At 43.1% G+C, this 18,264-nt stretch overlaps 1 protein-coding gene across 1 annotated transcript in view; it reads left to right on the top strand.

Annotated features, from left to right (window-relative positions):
* CENPF (centromere protein F) overlaps positions 1–16,853 on the top strand; it is a 28,175-nt gene extending 11,322 nt beyond the window's left edge. The window contains exons 11-17 of the mRNA XM_033145460.1: positions 3,333–3,468; positions 3,818–6,945; positions 8,151–10,313; positions 11,869–12,031; positions 13,100–13,582; positions 15,621–15,829; positions 16,511–16,853. Of these exons, the coding sequence (XP_033001351.1) occupies positions 3,333–3,468; positions 3,818–6,945; positions 8,151–10,313; positions 11,869–12,031; positions 13,100–13,582; positions 15,621–15,829; positions 16,511–16,717 (6,489 nt within the window). The 3' untranslated portion in view covers positions 16,718–16,853. The remainder of the gene's footprint in view (positions 1–3,332; positions 3,469–3,817; positions 6,946–8,150; positions 10,314–11,868; positions 12,032–13,099; positions 13,583–15,620; positions 15,830–16,510) is intronic.
* Positions 16,854–18,264: the final 1,411 nt, after the last annotated feature.

Raw genomic sequence — 18,264 nt, 5'->3', positions numbered from 1 at the left:
CGGGGTGTGCGGGGAGGACGGGCGATGAGCAGAAGCAACAACAAGTTTAATCTTGCTCTCGGGCTGATTTGCTTAAATAGCTGGAAATACAGACCTGCTTTGCCAGCAAATTTCCAGCTTATGCTTCCCATCCTGGTTGTCCCTTCTCTTAAATTTGGCTTGGGTGCGTTTGGTGCCCATCTGCTAGTAGTAACTAGATGGATAATTGAGGGCTCGAGACCAACAAAGCCCTGCCAATGCCATCTGTTATCTTAGCGGCTCAGGAGTGGGCGGTATGTGTTTGTACGTGCCATTTTCTTTAGGAACTGGCTTTTTTATTTTTGCTTCCCAAGAGAGAGTGAGTTATGATGACAGGGGCCAGTTCTTTTTTCTTTCAATGCTTTCAAGGTTCAGTGCAGAGTGCTCCAAATTGTTTCACGCTCCTTCCTGGGGAAGAGTTTAGATGCAAGGCGATCGTGTGTTTGGGATCTACTGTGCAGGAGGGCGGCTAGATTTTGATTCATATATCTGTGAGATACCTGCTTTCTGCAGAAAAGACTCCGGCCCCTAAACCTCCATGAGTTCTAACCCGATAGCAGTTCTAACTCAGAGACCTTTGACTGCAGAGTTTCCCTCGTCCATTAAGCACTAAAGGGGCCGTGATTGGGTTGTGGTTCTCTGATACTACCCCCCCCCCACGCTTTTTGACCTACAAAACCCCCTTGTCTTGGCATAATTTATAACAGGCTAGAGGTTCCCTTACTTAACATATGCTGCTGGGCAGCTGCTTAGAGTGCACTGCCTGTCAGCTGTAGCCTGCCAGTATGATAATATTTCTGCTGCCGTTCTCCTGGTATGTAAGAAATGATAGGGCAGTTGTCAACCGATAACTCACGCTTGATGAAGGAGAAGGTTATTTGCGTTTGTGGGAAAGTGTGGTGGAATTGGGCTACACTGCTTCTTTCCGGAAGCCCTCTAAGCCGGAAAGTATATAGCATAAAATGCCTTTTTTGTTTTCCCACAGCTGAATTGCTCAGATGTGTGCAGAATCTCTAGATGTCAGGAAGTCTTCGTTCTCTTTTGCATCTTTTTTTATCTACTTAGTTCAGATAGGGAGAGGGTAAAGGTAAAGGACCCCTGGCAGTTAAGTCCAGTCGCGAACGACTCTGGGGTTGCGGCGCTCATCTCGCTTTAAAGGCCGAGGGAGCCGCCGTTTGTCCGCTTCCGCAGACAGTTTTTTCAGGTCATGTGGCCAGCATGACTAAGCTGCTTCTGGCGAAACCAGAGCACCACACGGAAACCTCGTTTACCTTCCCATGTGTGCTTTTGAACTGCTAGGTTGGCAGGAGCTGGGACAGAGCAACAGGAGCTCAACCCCGCCGCAGGGGTTCGAACCGCCGACCTTTTGATTGGCAAGCCCAAGCGGCACAGTGGTTTAACCCACAGGGAGAAGCTTTTTATTTCAGTGAATAATATCTTGAACTATTTGTAAAATTATGGTCCCAATGTTGTGCAGTTGTCTTTGTATTATATATGTAACACATTTTTGTGGGTTTTTTCCCTTCTAAAATAAGCCACATTGAGGGCTATAAACATTTAAATGATTCTAAGCACATTTCAGGATACTCTCCTCTTCTTTTTCTTGGAATACACTGAGGGACATCATTGCATCTGGCAGACATTAGTTGGGATTTGCATTTAGAATGGGTGTGCCTTAAGCAGCTAGTGTAGCTTCAAGTTCCTTTCGCATTTTAGAGACTTTAGCTCTACAGACCACCTTGATACAGTCCAAACCATGTAGACTATGTCTGGACTGATAAGGCTTTCCCCAATATTTATTTACTTATTTAAATAATTTCTGTACCGCTTTGTATTTAAAAAAAAAAACAAAACAAAAAAAAACCCTCAAAGCGCTCCACAACCTAACTTATAGCATCAAAAGAAGCATTGCAAAAGCATCAACATAAAACCTTACAGATGAAAGTCAAAATACAAAATAACGCATTTCAACCAATGTATTATCAGGAAAAGAAAGCATTTTCTTAAATATAAAAAATATAGGAAGATATCAAATACAAAAATACAGTAAAACTCCACCAAACAGCATCATTGGCAACTAAGCGAAATAAATGAAATGGAAGCTGTGCCTACGCTCCTAACCACCCCTCTCCGAAATACACCCTTAGTAGTTCTCCTAGTCTCACTCATGCATTCCCACCAGGCATACAGATAACAAAGCTAATTCCCAGCCAACCATTTATTACAAAGCAAACATCTGGTCTACAAAAATACATAGCAGCATTAAGCATAATTGACAACCAGCTCATTCACCCACCTCTGTCTAAGGCCATATAGTATACAAAGAGCAACATTGCCACCCCTCCTTCCTGTCTCTCTCGGGTGCAGGGTTCGGTTCAGTCTCTCACGCTGAGAGGTATTAAGCAGCTCTGAAATGCACGAGAATCGAGACAGTTGCTCTGGGCGGCAAAAATGCAATTCTAGCCGCTGCCCAATAATAATACACCACACACTTTCTCCTACCGGATAATGCAATCAACAGTTCGAAATTAATGGTTGGCGCCCTCACGGCGATCCCTAAAGGCCTTCATTTCAGCAGCCCTCTTATCTTAGTCTGTGGGCTGGGAGGCAAGTCGATTAGCCACTGCCGTTTCCACTCTTCTCCTGATGATGGGACTGTGTGGGCCAGACGACCTGAAAAGGTATAGCCGGCTGGATAATTGCAACGTTCGTACATGTTGGGCTTGGATGGTAGGCTATACATCCAGAAAGAAAAGAAAGTATGGTTGAAGGTCACTGTTTTGCCTGGAATCACATTGGAGACTTCATCTCTCTTGGTATTTTTCCTAGTAAAACCTTCTCAGCAGTTGTTTTTGTTTCATTTCTTACTGGACCCTCTATTTGCAATTTATAAGTTCCCTGCAAGCAGTGGCTATACTTTAGCAAGTTGGAGTTTTCTATGCACTCTCTCCTCCCTTTCTCAGAACACTGATCCGACTTGCGTTATGTCTGAAAGCAAGGAACTATGGTTTGAAAGTTAGCTTACTAACCAGGATCTTAAACGATGGGTAGTAAACCGGCATAAACAATAGTCCCCCACTTGGGGCATAATTGGGGAAGTGTGGTTTAAGCTTCTGAGAACTAGTACGAAAGGAAGGGATTGGCTACCCAAGATTGCTGAGCAAGGGGAGAAGACCTGCTGCTAGTTCCTGGCTTGGTAAACTATGGTTTAGCAAACCTGGAATGTTTGTCTCAGCTGGCCCAGTGAGTCAAAGGACCTTAGGCAAAGGTTGCCAATTCTTTAACTCTCACTTGTTTAATTCTTGCTGTCCAAGGAAACAAAGAAGCAAAATGGCCTTCTTCACTGCCAGTCGGCTCAACAGTTGCAAGAAATTTGTCAGTTAAAAGAAGAGCTCTGTGTAACCAAACGACTTCTGCAGCAGAGTCAAAACGTCGTTGAAGATATGAAAAGTGAGTCACCAATTTTTATTAGGTTCCCTTCCCATTCCAAACCTTATTCTGTGTTTTGAGGTCCCTCTGTATAGCATATACTCAATTAAATCTTGTTTAGCATGTTGTAAGCAGCTTGGGTGACCATTGTAGTTTTCTATAACTGGATAAAATATGTATTATGTTTTGCAGTGTACAGGGGAAAAGATAACATCCAGGTGTGTCTGTGTAAAGCTTCTTAAGTTACCAGATGAGAGCAAGTGGGATAAAATAGATAAAATAAATGAATAACAATAATAAAGACAATAAAGCAATCTTACTTTTTGTTAATTAAATACTTCCCCTTTTCCTTCAATCACTTGGATTGCAGATAAAAATTGCTCTCTGGAAGAAGAGTTAAAACTACTTGAAGAGAATCTGAGCAAACAAGAGAATCCTCTCACTTTGGAGAAAATGAAACTTGCTATTTCTGAATTGGAAGACCAACGAGATTCTCTCCAGCAGCTTCTGAAGCACAAAGAAAACACCATTGAAGAGCTCACTGCAAAACTGGAGGATCTGGAAGCTTTGCAGAAAGTTCCTATGGAGTGTGAAGGGCTTAAAAAAGAGGTTGAAGTTCTTTCCCAGTGGAAAAAAGACAGTGGCCAACTCATAAATGGACTTGTTTTAGAAAAAGACGATTTGATGAGCAAGATTTGCAGCCTGGAAAGAGCCTTAATGACCGAACAACTTAAAAGTAATGACAGAGTAAAAGCTTTAGAAGGTACGAATGAAAACCTTTGTGTGGAGATTAGAAATCTCAAAGCTATGGTGGAAGACAAAACAGCAGAGCTAGAAGCAGAAAGAAAAGCCCACAATGACCTTCAGGATAAAACGGCGGCATCTGAGGAAAAACACAGGAAAGAGAGAGAAAACAATTCTCTGAAATTATCTGAGTTCACCAAACAAGTGGACGTTCTACAGAAAAAACTGGCGACGGTAGCAGATGAAATGTTGGAAAAGGACAGGTGTATGGCCTCTTTGGAAACATCCTTAGCTTCCCACGTGCAGTTAAAATCCAGCTTCCAGAAACAATGTGAGGAGCTGGTCCAAGCCAGAGATGAAACAGAAAGAAAACTGGCTCTAGCAGAGCAAAGGCATAAAGATTTTGTTAGGGAGAAGGAAAAGCGCATAAGTGAGTTGGAAGCAGCTGTTTCCGAAAAGCAGGACTTGGTCACTAAGACATTACATGCTCTCGAGGAGAAAAACAAGACATTGCAAGCACTGATTGCAGAATCAGATAGGCAGCAAGCAGAGATTCTGCATTTAAAAAGCAGTAACTCTTTCCTTGAGGATACAGTGCAGCACCTGAAAGTTACGCCTCAAACAGTTAGCCACAAGGAACCAGATGTGATGGCACCAATATCCTTAAATAAAAAGCTAATTGAAGGAGTTAGTGATGAAAATCTCGGCCTTAAGATTGATATCAGTGCCCTAGAGCAAAGAAATCTAGACTTAATGCAGACAAGCTTCTATCTGTCCAAAAGTCTGAAGGAGAGGGAGGGAAGCCTCTTGGAGCTGTCAGAAAGGCATAGAGAGAAAAGCTTGTTACTGTCTAAAGCCGAAGAAGAATCAGAAAGGAAATGTGGATCACTGGAAGTAGAGAATAAGAACGTAGAATGTGCTTTAAGGGAGCAAGCATGCTATTTTGAAGTGGAGAAAGCCACATTTGAAGAGCGAGAGAAACAGCTCATGAACGTACACGAGGAGCTGAAGTGTAAGGTCATGTCCTTGGAGAAGAAAAATAACACTCTGCTTCAGCAGCTTGAAAAAATGCAGGCAGTACCTGAAGAAACTGATATTCTAGGGCAGGAAAGGGCAGCCCTTAATAAAATGCAGCATCATAACGATGTGTTGCTGCAAGAGAAGGAGGAACTTGTCAAGGAACTGAAAATAAGGGACGGACATGCAGCTGGTGGCTTTACTGTGGAGAAGACTTCACTGGGACAGCTGGGAGGATCTGTGGAAGAAAAGGAGGAGGAACTGAATAAATATCAGGTTCAGCTAGAGCTGCTTCAGATGGACCTTGAGGATAGAGAGGCCTCAGTAGAGAACTATGCTGATCAAGTAAAGCAGCTGGAGACTGCTCTGAGAACTATGGAAATAAAACTGCAAGAAAACGAAATGGAGAGAGAGAGGCTGAACCACAAATTGCAAGCTCTTAAAGATGTGGAAAATCCGCATTTAGAGCTTACAGAAGGGGAAGGGAACGACCAATCAGCAGCACATTTCAATGCTGTTTCCAAGGACAACTTCAGCAGACAGATAGATGCCAAGTGTTCGTCAGTTCCTCATGATGTGATGCCCAGCCAAAGTGATTATGTCCGATTAGTAGCCTCCCTACACATGACAATGAGCAAGCTAAATGAGTTGGAGAAAATGTTCGAACACCTGCAGATTGAAAAGTCAACATTAGCATCACAGCTGAAAGACTCTCAATTGAAATGCATCACAGGCGCAATGGCGGAAGAGCTCGTCGGCAGAATTAATAATGTAACAGAAGAGAGCGCTGCTTTTTCTGGTGGCTTGATAGATCACAGTAAAATAGCAGCACAATCTGATACTGAGCGAGTGCCCTTAATAGCTCTGGAATGTTGTGATGGACTTGACTGCAAAGATTTGAAGCCATCCAGCAAAGAAATTAAAATGCAATTTGACTGGGTCAAGGAAAAAATCTTCTCTTTGAAAAATGAATATAGCAGCTTGCAAGAGCAGCACTCGGGTATGGCCTCCAAAATCTCAGAGCTGCAAAGCTATTTTGACATGCTCAAGGAAGAAAATGCTGCACTATCAACCAGCCTCGACCAAGTCACTAATTCTTCCTTCACGATGCAGGTAACCCTTCTAATGAATGAAGAATTTCATTCAGATGGAAAGTTCTCCATGAGATTTCCTCCTTGCAGCAAAATCGCCTTGTGTACAAGTTCAACTCTTACGGAATCTGATATCGACTGTGATCAGTACAGACCGTCGAATGAAATAAGTGACCTAAATAGTAACAGACAAGCTGATCCAGAAAGTACCCCTGAGGAACATGACCGCTCTCTTTCAGAAGCGAATGACAGTGACACATGGGCCTGTATCATGAAGAAGGGGCATGCCATGCCTGAAAAACATCATTTAAAAAAGAGAGTTGAACACCTCCTACGTGAGGCTTATGAGAAGTCCTTCAGGTCGCTTGAAGAATCACTTGAGTCGCATAAAAATCTTGAAGATGAAGAGATACAAAAGATCCAAGAGCTGCTCCTTTCTGTAAGGAAGGAAGTTGATGGTCTCCAAAAGCAAAATATATCGGAAAGCAAACAGTGGCAACAAAAACTTAATGATGTGGTCTTGCAGGTGGCGTCTAAATTGCCAGCTGAGAAGAAACACCCTGACCCGTTGCCTCAGGAACTAGAGGAACCACTGCAAGGCCTTGATTTAATTTCTCAGTCTCTGCTTTGTGTTGACACTGAACACGTAAGTGTGCCTAATTTCTTATGCAGTTTTGCATGTATGTTCAAGAGATTACCCATGTGTACTGTTTTGGGAGGGAAGGGAGGAAGTCTCTTTGGACTGGGAGCAAAGGCTGTTTAAAAAGCACGGTGGCTAACTTCAGATGTTTTGTTGGACTTCAACTCCCATCATCCCTGACCCTTGGCCATATTGGCCGGGGCTGATGGGAGTTGTAGTTTAACAACATCTATCTGTTAAACTATCCCTGTTTTAAAACTTATTTCTTTCACACACACACACACACAATTTGAAACTATTTTGACAGCCTTGAAATGCTGTAGTTCTTATGCTAAGAAATAGTGTGGATCAAGGTACATAAAGATTTGGTTTTGTATCCAAATTCTGAAAGGAGCTCCTCATCAACTTACTCATTTTTAAAGCCTCAGCTTATGGCCATTATTGCCAGTTAAAATCTGTCCCTCCCTGGCTCCACCCAAGAAATATGCCCACTGAGGAGGAGTGAGGAAAAGAGTAAGCTTGACAGCAAAAAAAGCCATCTTGTTGAGTATGCCAAGGTTGCCAAATATTAGTATTTCAGTTCCAGGTTCTTCCATATATTAAATCTAACAGCAACAGCTATGTGTGATTATAACTACAGAGGGCCAATTTCTGCAATAGGGAATGACATCAGTAGGTGGGAAGAGCCTGCTTTGGTGAAATGTTACATAAGAGACTAGGTGTCTTCAAGCATTTGCCTGAAAATGTGAGCACCAAGTTGTGTAGCCAGCAGGGCCCACATGCAAGTCCTACCCCCAACGTCATCATGTGCTCTGCCCCCACCTGCCCAAGTTCCCCAGCCTTCCCTGTGTTGGACTAGGGAGGTCTGTGCAGCAATTATATTTGCATTTCTCTGAAAGTGAGTAGAGCTCTCCACACAATCAGAGCACCCTGCAGAAAACAATTTCCCCAGGTGATCAACAGGAGGGCCCATATTAGAATATTAAGTGTGTTCTTTACCAAAACATTATATATCGGTTCCCATTTTATTCTGCAGAGGTCATTGGAATTGTTTTTGAAGATTTGTTTATTTTATTTTTCTCCACCCTGGACTCCTTTGGGGAGGAAGTATCACAGTTAAATGTAATAAATAAAATAATTAATAAATATATCAATTTGATAAAAGTGACTTATTAATTAAAATGACTGTCTTTTTCCCCATCTACGTCTAGCAAATCCAGATTCCCGCTAAGAAAGCAATCGATCTCTTGGGTCAACTGGAGCTGCATGGCATGTCTAGTGAAAACACAACGATTGAAGCTGAGAATAGTAAAATATCAGCAAGGGCAGGTGAAGCAAACAGAACAGAAGATGAAGAATCTATTTGCCAAGCAGTCGGCATGAAATTTAGAGAAAGGTGCCTTCTGGACTTGGACACAGAATCCAGAAATGCAACACATTTATCCATAAGTCCTCCAAACTATCCTTGTGAGTCATTGTTTCTTCCTTCTCAAAACACTGATGTGATGCCTGTGAACACCTTGGAAAGCCAAAGGGCCCCTGGAAAGCTTCTGTTAGAAGTAGAGCAGACATGTAATAAAATCTCCAAGCCCTTCCCTGACGTGGAGGAAAGCAGTGAAAGAACTGATATTCTGCTATTGGAGATCCAAAACCTAAAGTCAGGCCTGGATTCCAAGGACAAAGAGCTGGCTGCAGAGAGAACTGCTTGTGCAGAGTTGGACAAAACAGTTGTAGCACTCGAAAAAGAAAAAGGAGACTTAAATGAGTCACTTAAGTCTGTTACTTTTGATAACCAGCAATTGTCTTATAGCCTTATGGCTCTTGGAATAGAACTTGACAGGGCGAAATCTGATATGGAAATGTACAAGGCAAGACTGTCCGATACAACAGAGACTCTGGAAGATTTGGAAATGGACAAGGCCGACTGGACTGAGAGGCTTCTTGAAACTGAAAATGAACTGAGGAGGATAAAATCTGAGAAAGCAAATATTGAGAACCATGCCTTATCCATGGAGACCGACATCGAGGAGCTTCAGTTAAAGAACGAGCACTTGGAAAAAGAAAAAGAAAATAAACTGAAAAGCATTTTTGGCCTTCAAGAGCAGCTTCATATACTCGCCACTGAGAGAAACCAATTTAGTCAAGATCTGAGTGCTTTGTTGAAGGATAAAGAAGAATCGGATCAAATGTGCCAGAAAATGCAAGAGACTATCAAAGAACTTGAGTCAAGTAAAGGGGATTCTGCTGAATTTATCAGGATATTGGAAGCTGAAGCTAATACTCAGGCAAAATTGCTTCAGGCTGCGAAGGCTGATACTCATCGGTTATCAACAGAAAAGGACAGACTTCTGCTGCAGTTACAGAATCTGGATCAGGTTATGAGGGCTCTTGTGTTAGAAAAAGAGGCAGCGCAAAGCCGAATAGAGCATCTGAATGAGGAAAAAGAAGCGGGCCTTAGGGAATACGAAACTTTACACAGCAAGTTAAGTATCTCTGAAATGGAATATGCCAAGATATCAAAGTCTCTGGAAGGGTCGCTAATAGAAAAGGGTGAACTTGCAACTAGGCTGAACTCCGCACAGGAGGAGTTGTCTCAGCTGCGCCGGGGCATTGAGAAGCTCAAAATAAAAATAGAATTGGACGAAAAGAAAAGGTGTCACCTTGCAGGAAAACTGAAAGAAAGCGAACGCAAAGCTGAGTCCCTCACAGACAAAATTGAGACTCTCGAAAGAGAACTGCAGATGTCGGAGGACAATTTGGAAGATGCAATTCTTCGGGCAGAGACGGCTAAAGCAGAGACAGAAACAGCCACCGCAGAGATAGAAACGGTGCGTGCGACTTTGCGAAGCTTGGAATGTGAGGTGAATGCCTTAAAGTTAGAAAAGGGATCTCTAGAGAGAGAGCTGAAAGAAAATCAGGATAAAGTATCTGATCTAGAAGGTCTTAACTCTATGCTTGTGAAGCAGCTAGAAGAAAAGGAGAAGGAGAAGGTGCAAATTAGAGGTGAATTTGAAAATGCACTGATGTCGATGGAATCCCAGTTGAAAGTGGCCCGTGAAGAAGTTAAACTTTCTCATTGCGAAGAAGAGAATTTCAAGACAAAAGAACAGGGCCTGATTGATGAAGTTGCTTGTGTCAAAGAAGAGAATGGACGGTTGGCTCATCATCTACAGGAAGCCAAACACAAACATTCTGAAATGGAGCATTTGCTGGAGGTCCTCGCCCAGCAATTCCAAGACCTCATACAAAAGCTGGATGACATCGATCCTTTTCTGGAGCAGTTGCCAGAAAATGAAACTCTGCAGTCTAGTCTTGGGGCTACAGAGGTGGAGTTGGAAGCTGTAACTTCTGAAAAACCTGCCTTCCTTGAAAAGGTACAGAATATTGTTGACATGGGTAGAATATCTTGTAGGTTAATAGGTTCCTTCTGAAATTAAAGGCTGATTTGGGGTTGTTGTTTTTTTAATATTGGGGGAGTTTTCTAGAATGTGCATGTAGAGATTAAATACATTTTACCTGACACCAAATAACAAAGTAACATTGAGTGATTGCAAAATCAAAATCCACTTTATTTGAAGAAGACCAGCTGATATTTTTTATAGTTCTATTGCAATCATAACTGTAAAGTATGTTATCTGTAAGTATAACATGATATATGTAGAGCAGGCATAGGCAAACCCGGCCCTCCAGATGTTTTGGGACTACAACTCCCATGATCTCTAGCTAACAGTGTTAGGATATTGGTACCGACCGAGCTGCAAAAGCAGGTATGACTTGTGTTTTTCCCATGAGAAAGACGGCTGTTTTGTCTTTCTCTCAACCATGTGATGTTATTGCATATCTTTACTTTCACTTTCAGTTCTGGCTCGAGAGATGCTTTATGCGCAGCTCTGACTTACTGAGCTGGCAAGCAGAGACATGCTCTGCATCTTATCTACAATAAAATAGTTTAGCCTTAATGGCTTGCGTGTGTTGTTCTTCATGCTGGGGAACAATCACATATCAATGTGCCACTGGACTCGAGTAGCCAGGAATGCACTCAGGCTTCGTCCCTGCCTGGGGGGGTCAGTCTAACAAACAGGACCAGTGGTCAGGGATAATGGGAATTGTAGCCCCAAAACATCTGGAGGGCCAAGTTTGCCTATGCCTGATGTAGAGCATAATCTTATGGATGTTTTCTCAGTAATAGTACTCAGTGTTTAGTGGGACTTACTCCTAGGTAAGATACTCCTAGGTAAGTGTGCATAGGATAGTAGCCCTAGTCTATTACTGTGCTGCTTACAGTGTACATAGTAAAGAGTTGCTGTGATATGCAACATAGCAGCCGTGTTTGCACGTTACGGTAAACCGTAGTAATGCTTTACTGCGAACACGCAGAAATCTTCCCTTTTACCCATCTCATCTAGATGGCAGTAAGAACAAACCATGATCCCTGGCTTAGTGTTACGTCCGAACTAGGGATTGTGGTTTGTTTCATTCCGAACAAACCAAGGTTTGCTCAAACAAGCCGCAGTTGGTAAGCTGAGAAGAAACCTTGGTTTATCATCTGGATTAACATCTCCCTGGCCACATGGGAGGATTGAATTGGGAGCCTTCCGCATGCTTGCAGTGAACCATTAACTGCATGTGCAAACTGGACTCTGCTTTTGGATTTCTGGTATAGACAGGGCCTGTCTGGTGCAAAACGAAGGACATCAGTAGACGTTTGTTTTGTTTTAGGGAATTCATTAAATGCTATAGTTAACGGGTCCTGTTAAGAAATGGCATAGTTGCCCCAACAGTGTGGGTGTTATGGAATGAAAGGAGAATATCCATGGGCTTTACTTTGAACTAATGAGAAGTCCTGTTTTGCATTTGGCTGGGTGATTATTGCTTCTGCAGCAATAATTGCATGAATGTTTACCGGTTTATTTTTATTTTATTTTGCAGGCAAATAGCCACCAGAAAATAGTGCAACTCAAGACAGAATTTGATTCTTTCCATCATAGATTTCAGCATTGGCTGAAAGCCTACACAGAACTAAAGCAGGAGAAAAAGGTGATGGTGAAGCAGATTCATGAACTTGAGATTCAACTGAAGAAGATGGATCCAGGTGTGTAGCGCAGGCGCAGGGAACCTTTCCCATCCTGCAGGCGGGCCTCTCCCTCAACCCCACCCCCCTTGTGCCTCTTTGACATGTGTGTGGGGCTGCGCACCTATCAATCACCTATCACTACGCTGTCAGGTGACAACCCCAAAGAGGCTTGGCTGTCAAGGCTGAAAGGTCCTGTTGGCAAGCCCCACCTGCCAAGGAACAGTCACTTTAAGCTTCTCATTGTTCCTTTGCAGCTGTGTCTTTACTTGCCCCACATCTGATGTCACGTGTGAGGGGCAGCTGGCCTCATTGCTGCCGTGGTTTGGGGGGGGAAAGCCTCATGGGCCAAATTAGGACCTCTTCTGGGTCTAATTTGCCCTGTGGGCTGGAGATTCCTCATGCCTTTGTATGTGTGCAAAAATGAAACAACAGGTTCCCTCATTGCTGTTCGTTCTGAAAGGTTCTGGAAAAAGGTCGTACTGGGATTCTGGTTGTGCCATGCTAAGCATCAACCCACTATCTAGCGCAATCATCCTAGTGTACATTGAGTTTTTATCTACAACCTTCTGCACATATGCCTTTTTATCCCATTCTGGGCCAGCTTCTGCCACCCTACTTGTTATTTCATCCACTGGCAAGAGCAGAGAGCAGGTCCCCACCTCTCATTTTTCATATGAAGCTTCTGGCACTTTCATAGTATTTAGGTAGTTGCTAAAATATTTTAAGTCATCATTTGGTGCAGATAGCCCATAGCATGCATGGCCCACAAATTACATCTTTTAAAATACAAATTAAAGCAATTATAACATTCTCTGAAAAACCATGAGAGAAACTAAAGACAGGAAATTAAATAGACATCCAATGAGTGGGAGTTTCACAACATTGGTGCCACTGCAGAAAAGGCCATGCTCCAGGAGGACTGAGGAAGATCTTTAGGTCTTAAGATGAACTACATATCTAAAGGAGTAGATAGTGTTTGGTGTCCACTGCTGCTGAAATGCTCTTTACAATATTTTCAGGTAAAGTAAATTGAAAGTCTCTGTTGCTAAGCCTTCATTTATTAGTGACTGTTCTTGCATTGCATAGGTCCTGATAGGAATGCCACTGCAGAAGAGATAAGGTTTGAGCTGGAAGAACTGAAGGAACTGGTTGAAGAGAAAACTGCAGAGGCAGATCAAAACCTGGATAAGTACTGTACCCTGATAATTGATCACGATAAATTAGAGGAAGAAAACGAGATGCTAAGGACACAAGTTTCTCTTCTGAACGCTCGGCTCAAACAGTCATCAGACTCTTTCAGTTCCCCTCTACAAAGTCCAGGAAGCCAAACAAAAATCACGAATGGGCTGCTTGTGGAAAAGGCACTATCTGAAGATATTACTAAGATTACTGTGAGGAGGCAAAGGTGTCATGAAAACAGAAGCAATGGTGAAAGTGCTACATCTCCTTTTCCAGAGGCTGCCTCAAAACAAACTAAAAGAAGAACCACATTTCAACAGCCCAGCCCAAAAGTGCCCCTAGAAAATGCAGAATTTGAGTCAGGTGGTTCCACAGAGGTGGGAGGCAAAGGTAATCACTTTCACAACAGCATTGATGTTTGTTTAATAACATTCCTGTTATAGCTTGATACAGAGGGACAGTGGAGGTAACTGAATCTGTCCCCTTATGTTTACCCTTTACCATTTTGTATTCTCAATATCACCAGTGGGGAAAAAAAATTAAGGCTGCCATTACAGGCATAATGGTGTAAAATTCTGCATATAAAGTGATCATCATCTTCTTTGGCAATCACTCATAGCCGAGTAAGATTGTCTTCCATGAGCACGGTCTTAACAGTGAGTCTGTAAGTGACTGTGGAAGCCAATTCTGGATCCACACGTCCTTCCACAGTAGGGACATAGGTTTCTGGACGGGAGTTGATCATGGTGAGGGTTTGCCAAACGTGCCTTCCTCTTAGCACATTTTCCCCTTTGGACCCGAGTTCAAGTGTCTTCAAAGCCCGTGACAGCTTTGGTAAAGGCTGTTCTCCAACTGGAGCGCTCGCAGGTCAGTGTTTCCCAATTGTCGGTGTTTATACTACATTTTTAGAGATTTGTCTTTAAACCTCTTGCGTTGACCACCAGCATTACGTTTTCCATTTTTAAATTCGGAATGGAGTAGTTGCTTTGGAAGATGTTGATCAGGCATCTGAACAACATGACCAGTCCAACAAAGTTGATGTTGAAGAATAATTGCTTCGACACTGGCGATCTTTGCTTCTTCCAGTACACTGGCATTAGTTCACCTGTCTTCCCAAGTGACGTGTAGAATTTTTCAGAGAAACAGTTGGTGGAATCTTTCAAGGAGTTGGAGATGGTGTTTATAAAGTGACAGAGAGTCGTCTAACACTATTGCCAAACCTTTACAACCACAGAAGTATAATATACCCAAACAAACGGTTTCCTGCGAACTGCTTTTTCCTGCGATCTCTGTAAAGGGAGATGTTCACGTGGAAGGATTTTCTCCAATAGACATTCTCAGAAAAGGCTCAGCTGGATTTAGGATTGTTGCCAACAACAGGAGTGGGGACAGCAAAATAGAGCAGGCGCATTCTGGTGAGGGCAAGAGAGGCCTTTGTGGCTATTGGAGCTGCAGCTTGCAAACCACTTAACCGCTGATGAAATCACTAAGGACATCATAGGACTACTCAAGACCGCAAGTCAGTCCGTGGGCTCTGTTCCATGAATGCTTGACTCCTTCATAGCCTTGGGGCCAATGAACTCACATTATGCAGATACTAACTAGCAAAAGGAAACCATTATATTTCAAGCTGAAAGCACCCACCTGGGAGACTGCAGAAACACTTTACCTGTAGTACTTGAAATGAAAATAAGTATACGTTCCTGTTGTAAGGATTTGTGTCAGGGAAGGGCTGTGGATCAATGGTAGATCATCCGCTTAGCATGCAGTAGATCCAGGTTCAGTCCTTGGCATTTCCAGGTAGAACTAGGAGCATCTCCTGTGTGAACCCTTGAAGATCCACTGGCAGTTCATAGCTAGGTGGACCAATGGTCTGACTGTAGAAGGCAATTTCCTATATGGCTCTGTTGGTTAGAGCATGGTGCTGATAATGCCAAGATTGCAGGTTTGATCCCCATAGGCAACAGCTGCATATTCCTGGACTGCAGGGGGTTGGACAAGATTATCCTCAGGGTCCCATCCAGCTCTATGATTCTATGATAATCCTAATTGACCAACAACACACCTCTGTAAAACCTTGCATAGTCTTCAGATACTGCAGGGCCGGAATGCATACTGTACAGAAACAAACTACCATTGCTATTATTTATTTCTCCTTTTGGGTATCTTACCCATCCTTCAGCACGTTGCAACAATATAAAAACACAAGATTAAAATCAATTTATACAATTTACAGTCAGAAGAATAACTTGTTTAGGGATTTAAACACTAATATGAGCACCTTGAATTGGACCCCAAAAGAGAGCTGGCAACCGTTTGTTGTTGGCAACTGGTTGTTGTTTTCCTTTTTATTTCTTTTTTGTTTTTATTCCTGTTATAGTTTTTAAAATGTAACAAGCAATGATCACCATGCACTTTCCTCCCTCAGGATCTTCTGATGTTCCTCCAGGAAATGGCAGCTCTTGCATCTCCCACGGGGCATATCTAATTCCCAGAGCGAGTCCCTGTCTTGTCCGTCCAAGCTTGAGATCTCCACCGTTTACTGATCACTCCCAAACAACTGAGAGCGACTGCTTGCTTGAAAACCAAAAAGCAACACCAGAGGGCAGCAAACTACAAAAGGTAACTTGTGCGTATTATTAAACATGAGTTTGAATGTACCAAAGCACGAGAAATTCAGATTGTGAATGTATCTGAGCAAGTGCTTGTGGGGGGGTGTCTCGTTCTACTTATACAAGTTGTGAGCATGTCAGCGTGAAGACGGGAAAAGTGAATATAGGAGGAAGTGACCATAAATTAGCAGCGGAGATCCTGTATGGCTCCCCACCCCCCAATTATAAAATCTGAAGAGAACTTTGTTGTGTAGGTTTGGCTTACAAATCATGAAGCCTGTATGGAATCATGGAGTGTGCCTCTAGGGGTGAAGTCAAACCACCGGAGAATCTCAGTGCCTGCTGTGGCTGCAGAGACCGGCAACTTGCAACTCCCACATTCTACACATTCTGACAAAGGTCTTGTTTGAAACATCTCTGCTCATATGATCCAGTGCCTCAGTGCTGGAATAATAACAATAACAAGTCCCTCTTCTCCTTACACCTTTCTCCGTCAAAAAGTGGACTTTGAGCAGGGCCCAGCCAGCTGACCATGAGAGGTAATGGTGAGGCAAAGGTTCAGTAGGCCAATCCAATTGACTTTTGGAAAACATGGCCTTCAGCTCCGCCACTATACTCAGAAATGCGAAAAATAGCCCTCGCCATTGGAATCATTAAACGTCTTCCTTGCACGGGTTGATACACGTATACTTTTTCTGTGTGTCTGTGTTCCCAGGTAAATGACGTGCGGCTGCAAGAAGTCCTAGCTGCCGGTTCACCCTTGGGCTTTGCTCCCAGGTCTCCCCTTTCAGCTTGCAACCAGTCAGCCCAAGCAATTGATGGAAGATCTGCTGAGGCTCCCAGTGCAATTGAAACGAAAAGCCCTCAAAGTACCGAAGAAAACGAGCTGGACGAAGCCTGCCACGTGCAGTAAATCTGGATTCTGGACTAGAAATGGCGAGAGCAAAGGGTTGTTTAGGAACTGAAAATCCCGAGAGCAGATTTCATTTGGCTGATTGACACCCCATGCTCTTTTAAATGTGTTGTGGGAGGAGGAGATTGCTGGGTTGTTTTTGTTGTTATGTATTTTGCATTTTTTTATATTGCAATTTTACGTTGCGAACCGCCCTGAGATCTACGGATGAAGGGTGATATACACATTTAATAAATAATAATTTTGTCCCATTTAGTTTTTTCATCCATCTCCCCCCCCCCCAAACAAACTATTGCTTTTGTGTAACTTCTTTCCTGATAGTTTTAGAAACTCAAAAGCTTGTCCCGTTTTAGCGACATTTTGGTTTGTCCCAATAAAGGTATCGCTCTTTTGGAGATTTTCTCTTCTTATGAACCAACACAGTTTGTGTGCGACTTAGAAAATAGTTGTCTTGAAGAGGAAAAGGGGGAAGCAAACTACAAGGAAAAATGGTTGTATGCAATAGGTCTGCTCTGACATCATTTAAAGTAAACCTTTTGGAACAGTAATTTTCAAATAGGAACACACTGCCTCAAGGGCACTCATGCTCCCATCAAGGTTACAAAGTACCTGAGGGATACAGATTAAATACTTTAGGGAACAGAAATAGCTTGCTACCTGTACAATCCTGCTAAGTGGATACCACCCCCTCACCCCTGCTTTTTTGCCTTTTTTTTTTTTTTTTTGAAACTGACTTTTCCTGGAATCGGTGCTTCATTTAATAGTGGCGGCACATAGCTTTCCAATGCTTTAAATCTGTCAGTGGCTGGGTTTGCACCATTAACCATAGTTTATAAGCGCAACTGTGAAGCAAGCATGGTTTGGTCGTAGTTAATAAGCCATGGTTAAGCTGGGTTTAGAGGATGAAAACCATGGTATAGTAGGGTGCGTTAAATGTTTCAAATTTCAAAAATGGGTGCCAAAGTGTGACATGATTTCGGAATTCTAAAGATATTTTGGCTAAATTAATATAATTCAGTTTCGCCCTCTAAAATAGTATGCCCTAACAGTAAAGTGTTGCATGCGAACCAGACCAGTTTCTCCCAAATCAGTGCAGACAAGCATCAAAAGAACGGTAAACTCTAGGGTTGCCATTAGTCCAGAGTTTCCCAGACATAGCCCTCGTGAGCAGCTTTTCGTGGATTTTTGAGAGGGAGAATTTGTCAAAAAAGCTTTGTCTGAATTTTCACTTTTTAAAATATGGCAACTCTGCAGTAAACAGTTCTGCCTACCTAGGAGTTCACATTGGTGTTTCAAACAGCTCCCACACCAAGCAAGGGTGGGGCGTTGGGGGTGGTCCGCCCCGGGTTCCACCTTGGAAGGGGTGACACTCGGGGCCCTGCCCCCACAATCACCGACTCCCAAGCCAAGCCCAAAAACCTTGCTTGGCACGTGGCAGCGCCGGCTGGCTTGCTCGGCTGTCACGCGCTTTCCTTTGTTTTTTCGGCGTAGGCGCACTTTGTAAAGTTCTCCCTTCTGCTGGGCCCTGGGCGGAGGTGAGGGGCGGG

This window comes from Lacerta agilis, chromosome 3 (genome assembly GCF_009819535.1).
Source record: "Lacerta agilis isolate rLacAgi1 chromosome 3, rLacAgi1.pri, whole genome shotgun sequence".
NCBI classification, from domain to species: Eukaryota; Metazoa; Chordata; class Lepidosauria; order Squamata; family Lacertidae; genus Lacerta; species Lacerta agilis.
The sequence above is the reverse complement of the archived record's forward strand: the minus strand, read 5'-3'. Positions and strand labels throughout refer to the sequence as shown.